This window comes from Muscardinus avellanarius, assembly GCF_963383645.1.
Source record: "Muscardinus avellanarius genome assembly, chromosome: 2".
Taxonomy (NCBI): Eukaryota; Metazoa; Chordata; class Mammalia; order Rodentia; family Gliridae; genus Muscardinus; species Muscardinus avellanarius.
Genome location: NC_137787.1, coordinates 94,704,538 through 94,721,402, shown reverse-complemented (window position 1 = coordinate 94,721,402; position 16,865 = coordinate 94,704,538). Strand labels below are relative to the sequence as shown.

At 33.5% G+C, this 16,865-nt stretch overlaps 1 protein-coding gene across 1 annotated transcript in view; it reads right to left on the bottom strand.

Moving 5' to 3' along the window:
- LRP1B (LDL receptor related protein 1B) overlaps positions 1 to 16,865 on the bottom strand; it is a 1,956,425-nt gene that overhangs the window by 209,663 nt on the left and 1,729,897 nt on the right. Inside the window, exons 63-66 of the mRNA XM_080689945.1 lie at positions 12,841 to 12,934; positions 6,416 to 6,532; positions 6,182 to 6,301; positions 4,284 to 4,403 (exon numbers count right to left, since the gene is read on the bottom strand). Coding sequence (XP_080546071.1) covers positions 4,284 to 4,403; positions 6,182 to 6,301; positions 6,416 to 6,532; positions 12,841 to 12,934 — 451 coding nt within the window. The remainder of the gene's footprint in view (positions 1 to 4,283; positions 4,404 to 6,181; positions 6,302 to 6,415; positions 6,533 to 12,840; positions 12,935 to 16,865) is intronic.

The following is a 16,865-nucleotide window of genomic DNA, read 5'->3' as shown; positions in this document are numbered from 1 at the left end:
TGGAACCCAAAGGCATTCTACCTCCAAGCAACATCCCAAGTCCTAATTTTTATTCTTTATTTTGAAACAGGGTCTCACTAAGTTGTAAAAGGCCTCACTAAGTAGTTGAGGCTGTCAGCGAACGGCAATCTTTCTTCCTCATCCTCCCAAATGCTGGGATTACAACCATGCACCACGACACCCAACTTGAAGGATGTTTTAAAAGATGCATTTATGAATTTAAATTCAGTTATGCTTATTTTAGTAAGCTTTCATTACTATAACAAATACCTGTGATCATCAACTGAAAAAGGGCTATGTTAGCTCACAGTTTTGGAGGTTGCACGTCTATAAAATGTTGGCCTCTTGTTTTTGGCCTGTGCAAGGCAACACATCATGATAGGAGTAGGTGGTAGAGCAAATCTGCTCATCTTAGAGCCAGGAAGCAAAAGCAAGGAGGAGAAAGGAACCAGGTACCCACAGTTCCCTTCAAGTGCACATTCCAATGACCTCTGTACATCCTATTAGGCAAACCTCTCAAATTTCTACCCCATCCCAATACAGCCAACCCAGAGACTAACCTTTAATAGCTGGGTCTTTTAACATTCAAACTAATAAATGACAAGCATGGCCTCCTACAGATTCATAAATTTTATCATCTCAAACTAGGTAAAATAAGATGGGAAATTATACAATTAAGTTTTAAATTTATATGTAAAATTTCACCAGGTCTAATTTATTAAGCTTGAACTACCAAACTATAATCTACTCAAAGCCTATTAAAATCCTAGGTTAGTATAAAATTTTTCTAGAGGTTGAGTGTTAGTTGTTAAATACTTGGGTATCCTTAAGATCTCCAATATTATACTGGGCTAAATTCAGTAAACAGTTTATATCAGTAAATATAAACATTAAATAATAAAATTATATTATTGTTATTTATTTATTTATTTATTTATTTTTGTGATACTGGGGATGGAACTCAGGGGCATTATCCCTCCGAAGTACACCCCCAGCTCTATTTTTTATTCTATTATTTATTTGTTTATTTATTATTTATTTATTTTGTGGTACTGGGGAATAAACTCAGGGTCATTCTACCATAGCGATACACCCCCAGTCCTATTATTATTCTTTATTGTGAAGCAGAGTCTCACTAAGTTGCAGAGGGCCTCACTAAGTAGCTCAGGCTGGCCTCAAACCTGAACCTGGGATCCTTTGGTCTCAGCCCTCCAAGTACTAGGATTACAAGTGTGAGCCACCACATCCAGCTCTTTATTTTAAAACAGGATCTCACTGATTTGCAAAGGTCCTCACCAAGTAGCTGAGGCTGTCTGTGAACCGTGATCCTTCTGTCTCAGCTTCCAAATGCTGGGATTACAAGCATGTAGCACCACACCAGGCTTATAGTAGTATTGTTATTTAATTCTCTAAACTATATGTGTATTTTTTTTTTTTGTTTTAAGTTACTTTGCTCTGTTTTTCCATAGTTTCTTTCTCTGTCTCCCTTCCGTTTGTTTTTTTTTTTTGTCTCTCTCTTGTGCTCTTTCATTTCTACATTGGTTTTATTTACACAATTTAAAGCAGAGCAAAGCATGACAAAAATTATTTCAGCTAGGATATGTTAGCAGAGAACTTATTACAATGCTATTACTTTGGAAATGAAGAAATCCAATTAAATATAGAACTACACATAAATATGAATATTGATGCTAAGAAGAGTTAAGGTGTAGGTAAATTCTAAGACTATAAGAGAATCTCCCCTTAAACTTAGCACTGGTAAGGAAGCATGGAAAACAAAAAAGGATTGCAAATTGAAGCCTCGCAGCAGTGAAGAGTTTAAAAGACACTCAACACAGGTCTAATCTACATGTTGCTAGTTCCTCGGACCATAGGACACAATGAAATAGTTAAATAGCAATTTTTTAGACAGCTCTAGTCCACCCACAAACAAACACATATGACCGATTGAGACAATAAGGCCTTGGTATGATAGAATTAACCTTTAAGGAGTATGCTTATGTCTACTCGACCAAAACAGCAAAGGGAAACTATCACAAATCGAACAGCTATTTATAGAATTAGAAGAAATATGTGATATATTCATATTTATTGAAGATAGGAGAAAAAGGAAGGAGCGGCCTTTTATTTCCTTCACATCATTAGGGTTATTTGATTACTAGAAGCTAAAAAGAAGAGGCTAGAGTGGAGACAAAAGGAGTTTGGAGAACAGGTACCAAAACACAATGATACAAGCAATTAGTTTTAATGTTTTAAGTCATAGTAGGTGACCAGAGTTCCCAATAAGCATTTATATGTTTATGAATAAGAAGAGGAAAGGAGCTCAAAGGCTCCAAATATAAAGTGCTGATCATTAACTACCCTGATAGATCAGTATATATTTTATACATATATAGAAATAGCGTATGGTACCTCACAAATATGTACAATTATTACATGTTAATAAAAAAGAATTGAAAAGAAATGGTTAATAAGATTGAAAAGTTAACTAGCCTGTTTTGACATTAGAAACTGCATGAAATTGTACATTAAAATAATAAAGAAATTGTAAAAACAAAGACCGTGAAATACTATACAAAAATAAGATGTAGAGATGTTTCTTTAAATCAATATTTGCCCATTATAAAATTTTATAGTGAGTTTAACACTTGTAAGATGATAAAAGTCCTATTTTTCTCCTTCTGTAAATATGTATATGCATGTATATCGGTATTACGGCTGGAAGAATCCTATATAACCTCACTATTAAAAACATTTAAATATTTTTTTTCTGTTTATATAGAAAGAATGAGGTGTATTCCCGCTATTTCCAAAGAAGTTCAAAGCAGATACTTCAGTGTCAAGCAATCCTAGATTGAAGTCCAAGTTTCACTAGCTGTGGGACTTTAGAAAAATTAGCTTACCTTTCTGTTCCCAGGACATGTGCTTAAGCACCAACTAAGTATTGGATATTATTGTCATTATTTATAAGGATAGATTAAAAATTGGTTTGAGCCATATAATCTACTAAAAACAGATAAATCATACCAAAGTGAGTAGGAAAATAAAATACTGAAGTAGCTCTCCAGCCAAAAAAATATAAAGTTAATAAGTCATTTTTCGACTGCATTCACAAACAAAAATGCAGATGACAACAAAGCAAATTAGTAACATAAACCAGCCTACTAAAGTCAGTAATCATGGCTACAGAAAAATTTGTAGTTAATGTAATTGAGGCCTTGTGAATTACTTGTGAAGATTAATTCCACAAAGTGGCAAATGGTAGTTTTATAATACTGTGATAAAGCATAATGGGGGAATATCTCCAAAACAAAATTATATGGAAGATGGTGTTAGGAAGACAACTTAAAGACTTACTATTTTCAGTGATTATATATGTAGCTCATAAGTGCTGTTCAATGTAAATGGTTTTGCAAGGTACCTAATTTTTTTTAATTTTCATTTTCCCCTGAAAATCATAAGAATAGAGTGGAATCTAGAAAATATCTTTAAACTATTATGAATAAGATGTCTGGACATTTTGTGTATAGTTTGGACAATTTTTTGTTTCTGATTAATTTACTATATTAAATGCTCTTATCTATTCTAATATTTCCAACTCTACATATCTACCGACAAAATAAGCTCAATTAATATTAAATACATGTTGTCAGAATTAATTATACATAAAAACTACTCTTCATTTCCATCTCACTCTTGACATCTTCAAAATGGAATAAAATATATTAAACAAAATGCCCACTTTTGTTCTTAAGATTGTCCATTTTGGCAATCTTAAGAAATGCTGTAAATAAAATAATTTGAGTGAAAATATTGACATCTCAGAAATAAGTGTTAATATTGTCATCTACTAAAACAAAAGAGTGCTTTTATTTCTTTTCACTGTTTCACAATAAAGAATAATCATTAAATAAGTGGACATTAATGCTGTTAAGCATAAAAATGAATTCTGGAACAATATAATAATGTATTTCTTTGTTTCTAATCATATTTTAATACCATTTCTGGATGCTAATCTAGGAAGATAATGTTTTTAAACTGCCTTTTTGATCTGTCCATTACAGTTTGGGATTGAATCAAGCAACACTCATTTCTCTTTCTTACACCCTTATGTTTTCAGTCAAATACCAGATCTATTTGTTATAACTCTATGAACACAGAGACAAAGATTTCTCATGTACGACTTTAGTTTCATCAGAAATGTATCAAAATTCTCACCACTGTGGCCATGTCAGACGATGCATAAATACCAAAAGGTAAGATCTAGAGTAACAAACACTCACCACAGTTGGTTTCATCTGATGCATCTGCACAGTCTGGATCCTCATCACAAACCCACAGCTTGGAAATGCAATGTTTGGTGGTTTTACATTGGAAATAGTCTGGAGAACAGCTGTTTTCAGCTTGAGAGAAAAACATCTATTAACATGTGGTTTGAAGAACAGACATTTTATTTATAAAATCAATTAGACAAGTGTATAAGATGGTTTGTTTAAAATGTATTGTCTTAAGGTGGGCATGGTGGCACACGCTTGTAATCCCAGCATTTGGGAGGCTGAAAACCAGAGGATTGCCGTTTGAGGACAGACTCAGCTATTTAGTGAGGCCCTCTGCAACTTAGTTTCAAAATAAAAGAATAAAAAATGGGGCAGGAAGGTGTAGCTCGGAGGTCAAATGTCCCTTGGTTCCATTCCCAAACCTGAAAAAAAATTTAAAAATTTAAAAATTTAAATTAAAATGTATTGTTTTCTCAATTGAATTTTGAAGGTGAGGAATCTTAGCTTTTAATAATTTTTCTTGAGTTCTTAATTTCATTCCAATATAAAATAAGAATAAAAACACTTCTGCAATGATAAATTGATAAATATTAGAATATTTTTTTAAAAAAACTTGGTTAGATATTTGGAAAATAATTTTAAAAATAAATTCAGAGACTTTTAAAATAATTTTCTGCAGATATTTAAGAGTTTATACATATGCACTCTTATAAACTGGAAAAGTAAAAAATTGGAAGCCCTTAAGAGAACAAGGAAGTAAAAAGAAACAAAGTTCAATCAAATTCTCTAGGAGTTATGTTGACTTTTGGGGGGGATGTGGTGAACATCTGACTTGGGCTGTAAACTGCTTCACAAATCCTGATCAGTTTAATGGTTTCGGCTTCTAGAATGGCTAACCATAAAGAACTGGTACTGACTTTATTCTGAATGCACCATCTTAATCAAATTTCTGGATGACTGCACATTATTTACTGATAAAAATTTTAGAGGAATAAAATAAAACACAGCAAGACAGAAATGTTGACAGCGGTTCTGTTGAAAACCAAAAACTTGACCAGTGCTCTATCCACTAAATGGAGCATAATTTGTAGCTTTTTACAATAAAATGTTAGGCAGTTTTGCTTAGATATTGTATTTCTCATCATAAGTTTTAATATTTCTTCATGGGAGAAAAATCTAGTTAAAATTTAATTGATTTTAAGCAACTAATTTTTCAACAGAAGTCAATTACTTGTACCTTTTTAATATGGGTAAAATATTCTATTCATACAAGAATAATAAACTTCAATTTTTGTGTGTTTCTGTCTGGTACTAGGAATTGAGGCCAGGGACCTCTTACCTCTGACCTACATCACTAGACTATTTTATTTACTTATATTTTTGTTTTTATTTTTTGAAAAACGGTTTCGCTAGGTTTCTGAGAGTCTCACTATATTGCTTAGGCTGTCTTTGAACCTGCAATTCCTTCTGTCTGAGCTTCCCAAGTACTAGAATTACAGCTGTGTGCCACTATACCTGGCTGCAAAATATTTGTTATATTATATATACTATATAATATAATACTATATAAAATATTTGTTATACATACTATTTTTGATGCTTCTCCTGAGATAATGTAGATAGGAATGTGTTGTTCTTATTTCTCACAATCTCAAGTACCTTTCATCTTGTTCATCATATCTTGTCATTACATCAGTGTCAAGACCACCCATATTTGACTTTTCTAATTATATATAAAGCTTCTTAGGTAGCCCATCCCACTTGGCACGTGTGAATAACTGTCTAACTGAAATCGCTATCCTGTTTTTTCTACACTGTATGGCTTCACTAGTAGAAAATTTTTTAAACAATTTCAGTTGGTAATCAAAAAATGACACAAGACAGAAGATTCTGAGGTGACTTACGGCAGTCCCTTTCATCTTCCTCATCCCCACAGTCATCTTGTCCATTACATCTGAGGTTTACTGGGATGCATTTCTGATTCTTGGTACACTTGAACTGACCCGACAGGCAGACATGTGTGTCTAAAGTACAGGGGACAAAACCATCTGACCTGAGACCTGTGTCTGAATTTATATCAGTGCAGACAGAACTAGTTAGGAATCAGAATTATGTTCTTTAGGCATTTAATCACCTACCACAGTTGAGTTCATCAGAATTGTCTCCACAATCATTCTCTCCATCACAGATGAAAGCTGGCAGAGCACAGAGTCCAGTTCCACACTGAAATCGGCCTGGCTGACATTTAAATTCAGCTAGGAGAGAAAAGATACAGCTATAATGAATGGATTGGCAGCCTCAGCTCATGGCTTCTTGAACACAGCTTTGCTAACGTTCAAAATATGTGTTATATTACTATACTAAACATATCTGGAGAAATAGCAGGAACATCTGACATCTAAACAGCATTAGATTCAGACACATAGCTAAGCTCTCAGCAACAGTGAGGCCTCTCCCCAAACTATAGAAACCAAATATTAAGGGGGAAGGAACTAACAAAATGTAAATATAAAATTATGCTGTAAAAAGTATATAAATGCATCCTCTTTCAATGGACTGATAGGGAGAGGTTATTTTGCAGAATATAATTTACTGAAATAAAATATTTTGCTTTAATATTTTAAAAAGTCATTCCACTTTTATTTTGTTGCCGAGTATCTATCTTCAGAGCATATTCTCTAGCCCTAAAGTAAATGTTTCCTATATCTATCATATTTAAATCAGATTTACTGATGGCCATTCCTGTGTTGTTGATCTTGTTGTTCTGTTATTATTATACATAAGCAAAAAATAGTGTATGTGGCAGAATTTTTTATTTTTATTTTATAATTTTTTATTTAATTTTTTTATTGGTACATTGTATTTATACATCATAATGGGGTAAAAAACTTGTGTAGGCATAAATATACACATCACCCAGCCAGCCCCCACCCAGTCCCCACCTCACTCCTTCCTCATCCCTCCCCCCCATGCTTGGTTTAGTGGTTGACTTCAATACGAATAAGTACATCATGCACTTTAAAGCATTTCCCTCCCCTACCTCCCATCCCCACAGTTAGGTTGTCTTATTTGCTCCTCTATAGGATCTCGTTTTTCACCTGGAATTCCTCTTTTGACTCCATTCACCCTAGCTTTCACATATTAGGAAAAGCATCTGAATTCTTACTTTTTGTAACTGACTAATCTCACTTAGCATAATGTCCTCAGGATCCATCCATTTCTCCGAAAATACCTCAATTGTTTTTTTTTTTTTTTTTTTTTTTTTTGTGGGTCTGAGGATGGAACCCAGGGCCATTTGATCTCCGATCTATACCCCCTGCCCTAATTTTTATTCTTTTTTATTTTGAAACCTGCCCTAATTTTTATTCTTTTTTTTAATTTTGAAACCGGGTCTCACTGAGTTGCAGAGGGCCTCACTAAGTAGCTGAGGCTGTCCGCAAACCGCGATCCTCCAGGTGTCAGCCTCCCAAATGCTGGGATTACAAGTGTGCGCCACCACGCCCGGCCCATATCCCACAGTTTTGTAATCTGTTGATGGACATCTTGGCTGCAATACCACTTCTGGATATCTGCCCAAAAGAAAGGAAACCAAACTACCAAACTAATGCATGTGTGTCTATGTTCATAGCTGCACAATTCGCCATAGCCAAACTGTGGAACCAGCCAAAGTTTTTACCTATTATAAGCATGCTATTACAGAAAACAACTTTGAAATGATATATACATTATACATTATATATATATATATATTATATGTATATATTACACACACACACACACACACACACACACACACACACACACACACATATATATACTGGGGGGTTCCTGGAAGCCTGGTACTGGGATTCCTGGAAGCCCTTTTACCTCCGGGCTACACTCCCAGACCTATTTTATATTTTTATTTGGAAACAGGTTCTTTTAAAACAGCGCGGCTGGCTTCAAACCTGTGAGATCCTCCTGTCTCTGCCTCCCAAGCTCGGGGATTACAAGCGTGCGCCACCACACCCAGCTTGCTATATATTTTGATGTTATATAAGGAATACAAATGCTAATGAAATAGAATCTATAAAATCTATCTCTATCAGGCACTAGCCCATAATCTATCATATTTAGTTATTAACTTAATCTCACTAAAGCTTTCTCACTTTGGCATCACAGGCCATTTGATAAATGAGGGAACTAAGTTTCATAGATATTAATAATTCATTTGAGGATGTACAGCTTTCAAGTTCCACATTTGAAATAAGGATTCAGATCCAACTCTGAAGTCTTCTCACAAATTATGTTGCTTGCAATGTAACACGTATTTTTTGACTAATGATTCTAATGTATGTTACTGATCAGTGGCTGTGAGATTAATAACATGGTCTCTATTAATTCAAATTAGTGAATCAAATATTAATAAATGACACTTTAGACTTTCCTAGTGAATAAATTATGAATTTTAGTTATAGTATTGGGTAAAAATTTATAAAGTTTCAAAAACAAACTCATAATGTATGCTTTAATTCCATAGAAAATAATTTTAAATCACTGAAAGCTATTTACCTCCAATCCATACAATTTATTGATTACAATAAATGTTTAATTTGTATTATTTTTTCATACTCTGAATATGTGCATTTCCTGTTGTCTTATATGTGATTTCCTTGAACGTTCCCTTGCTACCAAAACAAGCCTTTCAAAAAAAGGGAGACAACTATTAAATAGAGGCTGACAAACAATAGGGAAGCCCATGTAACTTGCCTATTTCTGTCTAAAATGATCTTTGGTTTATTCAAGTATCACAGGAAACATAATTACAAACATTTTATGACAAGGAATTTATGATGCATCACTCTTAACTACCTATCTGTAAATGGCATTATGTAAGTTTGCAAGTATGTGACCCTGGGACTAAGCTTTCCTATCTTCTCAGTGAAGTTACAGATATTGTCACCGACTCTTAATAACTAAACATTTTGATGATGCAGCTTCTCAAAAAATCTAAACATTGAATAGATTCATGTCATTTTCTATTTCATCATGACTTTCAAAGTTTCATTCCAAAAGATGTTCAAAGCTACTCATTCAGCAACTTTAAGTAATAGTTTATATTCTACAGTTTCTGAAGATAATGCCATCAGTAAAGCATGAAGGACTACTAGAGTACAACATAAGGGGAAATCTCTATGATATTGGACTAAACAATGACTGTTTAGTTTTTGAAAGGATGGCAGATCTTAGAAGCATAGATAACATAAGCAAAAATAGACAAAAGAATTTTATCAAACTGAGATGCTTTTGCATGACCAAAAAAAAAAAAAAAAACAAAACAAAACAACAGAATGAAAAGATAGTCCATGAAGAGAAATATTTACAAACCACCCTAATGATAAAGAGTTAATTCCTCAAGTATACAGGGAAAATCAACTCATTATTAAGAAGTAAATGACCACTGATAGGAAAATGCTTAATTTTTAAATAGCAACTTGTTCTTTATGCTGTTTGAATAGGAAAATTTTAATAAAAATTTTTTTGTGTGTGGTACTGGGGTTCCTGGAAGCCCTTCTACCTCTGGGCTACACTCCCAGACCTATTTTTATATTTTTATTTGGAAACAGGTCTCTTAAGCCAGCAAGGCTGGCTTCAAACCTGCACGATTCTCCTGTCTCTGCCTCCAAAAGTGCAGGGATTACAAGCATGTGCCACCATGCCCGGCCTTTAATAAAAACAATTTTGAAAAAAAAGAAGAAGCAATTGACCAAATTAAAAAGTAGATTCGGAACTTAAATAGACATTTCTAAAGAGAAGTACAAAAGATATATAGAGAAAAGTTCAGCACTGCTAATCATCTAGGAAATAAAAATGAAAAATACAAGATGTCACTCCACATCTATTAGAAAAAGTATTATTAGAAAATATTTTAAGTATTGGAAAAAAATGTGAAGACAAAGGAACTCTGATACACTGTTGACAGGAATGTAAAATAGGACAGACATTATAGAAAACTCAAATTCCTCAAGAAAACAAAACATAAAACTCTATAGGTTAATAATTTCATTACTAGGTATAAGTATCTAAAAAATAAAATAAGAATAAAAAATCTATACTCTAATATTTACTGCAACATTATCATGGTAGTTAAGAATAGAATTAAAAATGAAGTCAATTCAGGTGTCATTAAAAGTTGAATGAACAGAGAAAATTTGTTGTGTATAGGCCATGGGATATTATTCATCGTTAATGAAGATGGAAATATTTTCCTTCTTGAAAACTTTCAAATACTTGGAAAACATTAGGTTAAGTGGAATAAACCAAGTATAGAAAGACAAACATTATATGGTTTCAATATTATGTAAAAGTCAAACTCAAAGAAACAGAGGAAGATGTCAGTTACCAGAGGCCGTGGAGTAGGACGACTGGGGACATATTTGTCAGTGAATACTCAATGTAAGACAGGAGAAATAACCTCAAGAGATACTGTACTTCATGACTACAGTTAATAGCAATATATTGTATCCTTGAAAATTGCTAAGAAACTACATTTTACAAGTTATCACAAGAAAAAAGGTATGTAAGGAAGGAATATGTTACGTGGTTTGATTTAGCTCTTCTATTTTATATATATGAATATGTATTTAAAAATCATGTTTTATACCATATATATAATTTTAACTATTTAACAAGAAATAAAGCATGTAGAGATCAATATTTAACCAGGATAAGGATCCTATAGAAGCTCTTAAATATCAGTTGTCTTTTTCCCCTCAAAAGAAACTAAAGTAATATTTGTCTACCATATATTATGTGTGCATGTGTGTTTGTATGTATGTGCACCTCAGAATTTTGCTTTTAGATTTATTTTATTTTTTGTTTTGAAATAGGGTCTTACACTAAGTTGCAGAGGGCCTTCTGTTGCTGAGGCTGTAAGAAAGACTTCAATCTTCCTGTCCCAGCTTTCCGAGTACTAGGATTACAAGTGTACATCACCGCACTCTGCGGACCACTATATATTCTGAACATAACTAAACCTAAGAAACTCATTATAATAAGACTATAGTTAATTTTCCACACCACTATGGTTACAACATTAAATTTTAGTTGAAGTTTATAGGTCAGAAGCTGCAAACATTTTAAGAAAAAATATTATATTCTTTCAACTATGTTGAAGGTCATTATTGTGTTATTTCCTTAGAAAATAGAAATTCTGGGTAATAAAGGTCATCTTCCTAATACAAGGACTAAATTAATTTGCTCATTCTTGTTAATCACTATAAACTACAAAAAGAAGTTGTATTTATTTCATTTACTGTATCATAGGGAAGATAATTACTTTATGGTGGGGAATGAAATAATTTTCTTTAGTATATAAATCTCAATAAAGCCAACAAAATAATTATTTGTTCTTTTAATATTACTCTTAATTCAATACATGAATGAATAACTCAGGCATAATATTTTACCTGTTTCACATAGATACTACTCTGTTTATATTGTCTATCAGAGTACAAACAAAAACTTTATTTTAAAATATAAAAAGAGAGTGAATCTTCCAGGAACATAAAAATCATAAATAAATAACTATGACTTACATGAATTTTTTCCTTCTCTTAATTGATTACTTACTACATAAAAACATGTAAATTAATTATGTTAAACAATTTCTATTGTGTGATAGTTGATGATGATCAGAGCTGGAAATCAGCTCATATAAGTCACTTTCTGGAGACTTTAAAACTTTGAAACAGTTTTATAAGTGGGTGATGGAAAAATTTTACAGATAAAAGTAGCTTTCACTAAGACGGTATACTTTTCTTCAATACAAGGATCTGATCTTGAACTCAATTGTCAAGGCCAAATCATGGCAACCATCTTCTGGGATATTGAGAGAATTATTATGATTGACAACAAGCATCTCCAACTTGACAGGACAGTATTGGAGTGACCTGTGGAATGAACTGTAAATGGCTATCAAGGAAAAGTCTGCTGACTGTCCATTTTCACCAAAGTTACCAAAGGTCAGTAAAACAGCAGCACCTACCTATGCCAATCACACTCAGAAAGCATAATTGGTAATCACTTTATAGCAAATGCTAAGAATACATTAAATTGCCTAACAACAAACTAATGATTAGTATTAGAAAAAAATCTCACTTTAAAATAATTTTTAGGTTTTTAATACTGACCAACCAGCTGAAATAAATATATATATATATATATATATATATTTAAAAGGTAAGACTTTAGTCATATTGTAGCATTCTGAAAACATCTGTTTTCTTTCAATTTGGTGATATTTTAAATCAACATGCTAATTTTGACACTATTGATTGCTACATAAAACAATGTAGTTATTCTACAAATAACCAAATTTCATAAAAGGAAGAAATTGCAGATGGTGTCATCTAACATTTTAAGTTATCAGAGCCATACCAAGAATTGCAACATCTATGGTTATACTTGTAAAGATTGGTATATTTTTTATTTCAGAAAAAACTTTGGAATAGCTTTAAGTGTTCCACATCTGGAATATAAGAAACTCTAAATTTAAAATCGGGATATTTGTCAATGTACTTACGACAGTCATCGGGTTCGTCTGATCCATCACCACAGTCATCCACGGTGTCACATTTCCACCAGAATGGGATACATTTATCAGTTTTGCAACGGAACTTAAAAATAAAAAGGTAGAAAATGTTGAAAAAGCCAACATGTCTCCAGTGAGTATACATACACACATGGAATTCTACTTAGCCATAAAGAACAAAATTATGTCCTTTGCAGAAAAATGGATGGACATGGAAAACACTACACTAAGTGAGATCAGCCAGTCTCGGGAAGTCAAGGGTGGTCTATTTTCTCTAATTTGTGAAAGCTAGAGAGAACATAGGAAACATAAGGGACTTTGTAGAGAGATATCTGTAGAGTAACTGAAGGAAGTTAGAGAAGAAAGTTTGAGAGAGAAAAAGGGAGGGCCAAAGGAGGAACAGTTCACATAATACTATGGCAGTATGTTGAAGGTATTACTCACTACCATTCTCACCATGAAGTGTGGGGAGGGAGGAGGCAAAAGTGAGGTGGGATGTGGAAATACACAAAACTCTGTGTGTGTGTGTGTGTGTGTGTGTGTGTGTGTGTTTATCACACTGAACCTCACTAGACTTATAACTGCAGTGCACTAATAAAATAATTTTTCAAATATATAATGATTATTTAAAAATTCAGCTGGACATGGTGGCACATGCTTGTAATCCCAGCATTTGTGAGACTGAGACAGAAGGATTATAGTTCATGGACAGACTCAGCTACTACTTAGGGAGGCCTTGCAACTCAGTGAGACCCTGTTTCAAAATAAAACATGAAAAATAGGACTAGGGTTGTAGCTCAAAGGTAGAATTCCCCTGGGTTCAATCCTCAGTACCGAAAAAAAAAAAAAAAAAAAAAATCAGCAGGGCAGCACAGCCTAGCCCACTCTCTTGCTGAAAATCTGAATGACATTGTTCATTGATCATAGAGCATTGTGCAATATGTAATAAACACACATAAAGCAGCACAAATTACCTTTCAGGAAAGCTCACTGAACAAGAAAACCTCTTGAGGTTTTCAATGCTCACAAGCACAAGCATGCTTATACATGTGCTTTTCGTCTCAGGGTCTACTTACTATCTATCTACAACCCATTGAGTAGCTATAAAAGACATTGTGACCCAAAATCTTGAAATATCTACTATCTGACCCTTCACAGAAAATGTTTGCCTAACACTAAACAGTTCTACATATGATCAGGAATATCAGAAAGAGACAAGAAGAAATAATTTAATTAATTTGTATCAATTCAATTGAACTGTATCTCATTAAATATCTTGCGCAATATAGTAAACATTTTCTGAGCTTGTGCTCTTTAGCCATCAAATGAGGAGCCAAAGATCATCTAGAGGACAGTTCTGTCATGGTCTGATTCTGAGAAAGCTCCTGAACATAAAAGTTCTACCTGTAGCCAGAATGTTCCACATAAATTTAAAGAATACTTTTTTTAAGATAGTGAAGATCAATGCACTACTTTCAACTTTTAGAATTATTAATAAATATTTTAAGATAGGCAAAGGGAAATTGTGATAATTTTTTAACAGGTCTAAGATAAGGCTGCAAGCCGGGCGTGGTGGCGCACGCTTGTAATTCCCGGACTTGAGAGGCTGAGACAGGAGGATCGCACGGGTTCGTAGCCCGTCTCAGCTACTTAGTGAGGCTTTCAGCAACTTAGTGAGACCCTGTTTCCAAATAAAAACATATATAAAAGGTCTGTGCGTATAGCCTGGAGGCAGAAAGCCTCTGGGTTCTACCTACAGTACCACACACACACACAAAAATAAGTCTGCAATAGTCTTTTTTCCAATATTTAATTTTAAATAGAAACAAAATAAAATTGTTATTATAAAGCCCATGAGGTTGTCTAAAATTTATTCACTAAACATTTATTAATATGAACCTGAGCTGGCCGTGGTGGCACATGCTTGTTATCCCAGCATTTAGTAGGTAAAGACCAGAGGACAGCGGTATGCAGACAGACAGCCTCAGCTACATAGCAAGGCCCTTTGCAACTCAGTGAGATCCTGTTTCAAAATAAAGAATAAAAAGTAGGGCTGTGGATGTAGTTCGGAGGTAGAATGCCCCTGAATTCCATCCTCAGTACACCAAAAAAACTATTAATGCGTTTTATTTATTCTCTCATTTTTTCCATTTAAAATGGCTAAAGAAATAGTAATACAACAATAATTTTATTGTTTATAAAAATTAAAAGATTTTTAATTCCTCCCTTTCAAAGTTAACCATAAAAGGGAAGATTACCAATAATAAAATAGATTAAGACTTTTGCATAGCAATATTTATCTATAGGCTACTTAATACACAGGCAGCTTGTTACTAGAGAAAATTTTGAACAAGTTGTGTGAACAGAAGTTCTCTGAAGAAGCCACATCTATATCGAAGATCCTACAGACTGAACTTGGCTGATTAGAACATCGTGGCTGTAGATGATGGAATGCTGCAGGCGGGGAGCCAATGTTATCTCGGCCTTCGTTTGGTCCCTTTTAATAATTATTGCTATGAACCTCTGTATGTGACCTAAAATCCTCCTGACATCTAGGTAAAACTCTTGGAATGTATTCTTTTTTATTTTTTTAGTATTGGGGATGGATCCCAGGGACATTCTACTTCTGAGCTACATCCCCAGCCCTATTTTTATTCTTTATTTTGAAACAGGATCTCACTGAGTTGCAAAGGGCCTCACTAAGTGGCTGAGGCTTGGCTGCAAACCACAATCCTCCTGCCTCAGCCTCCCAAATGCTGGTATTACAGGTGTGAGCCACCATGCCCGGCTGTTGGAATGTATTCCTAAACTAGGCAGACCTCCAGCTTCCACCAGTTCTAAGGCTAATAATGTCATAATATTTTTAATCCATAAAAGAAATTTCCCAGCTCTATTGTAGATCACCTGTCTGAAGCCTTCACCAATGTAATTAGTAAATGTACCAATTCGTGACTTTCTTTCCTTCTCAGATTTATAGACGTTCATGTAATCTCTTCTATGATAAGCATTTTATTTAGGGTAATATGAATCTGCTCTCCCAGGCCTTGATCACTAATATTTGGCTCAAAAGAAACTCTTCTTTTTCTGGAGCAAGAACTGTGCTTCTCATCAGAGTTTCACACTATTTTCATAAGAAAGACCATATGAATTCAAATTCATTCACTAAGCCACATCACAGAAACCTGTTCTTTCTGATTTCACTAGAGTCCAACCACACACAGTGACCCCAACAGCTTAATTTATTCCTTAGAGATCACTGACCACAAACCAATTTCTTTCTTAGAAGTTTCAGATAGGAAAAACTAAAGATAATCACACTTTATATACAGGGAATATATGCATTTGAGGTAGTTGTCATTAAAAGATCACTGTAAATTGTTAGAACCAAGCAATAAATAAATTTAATCATTTTCCTCTGCTACTATTAAATCCTTTTATTCTTAATTTCAATAGAAATTCAGTGAAAGGTATGTATGCTAACACTTATCTAAAATTAAAATACTAGTTGCATAACTTTCTAAAAGTTATTTTTGAAGTGTTTATATTAAAATTCCCACATGACTAACATGATATGAACATTCATCTTAGCATGTTACATATAAGAAAATATCGAATATAAAAATACAGCCTCGGTTCAGTTATCTATAATGAAAATAAACTAGCAATTTAGGAGTTCATTCACTTAAAAAGACTATAATTATCTTTAAACAAGAGAATTTGATATTTGCTTTTGCTGAACCCCTCTGGACAGCACAGAGTTGATTCATGGTAGAAATATATTCACTATGAGAGTGATTTTTTTCCTAGGGGCAATGTAGGACAGAATACTGCATTAGCAATCTACAGAGAAATCTGACTGTTCAACTGATTTTCTTATATTTGCTTAGCCTGTGGTCATGTCTGTTGTGGTTTTTCATAAATTACCAGAGGGAAAAAATTACCTTTACAGATAGTGATTGTCTAGGGATATGAAGTTAAATCTGAAAGCAATTGCCCTGAACATTAAATATTTCCAG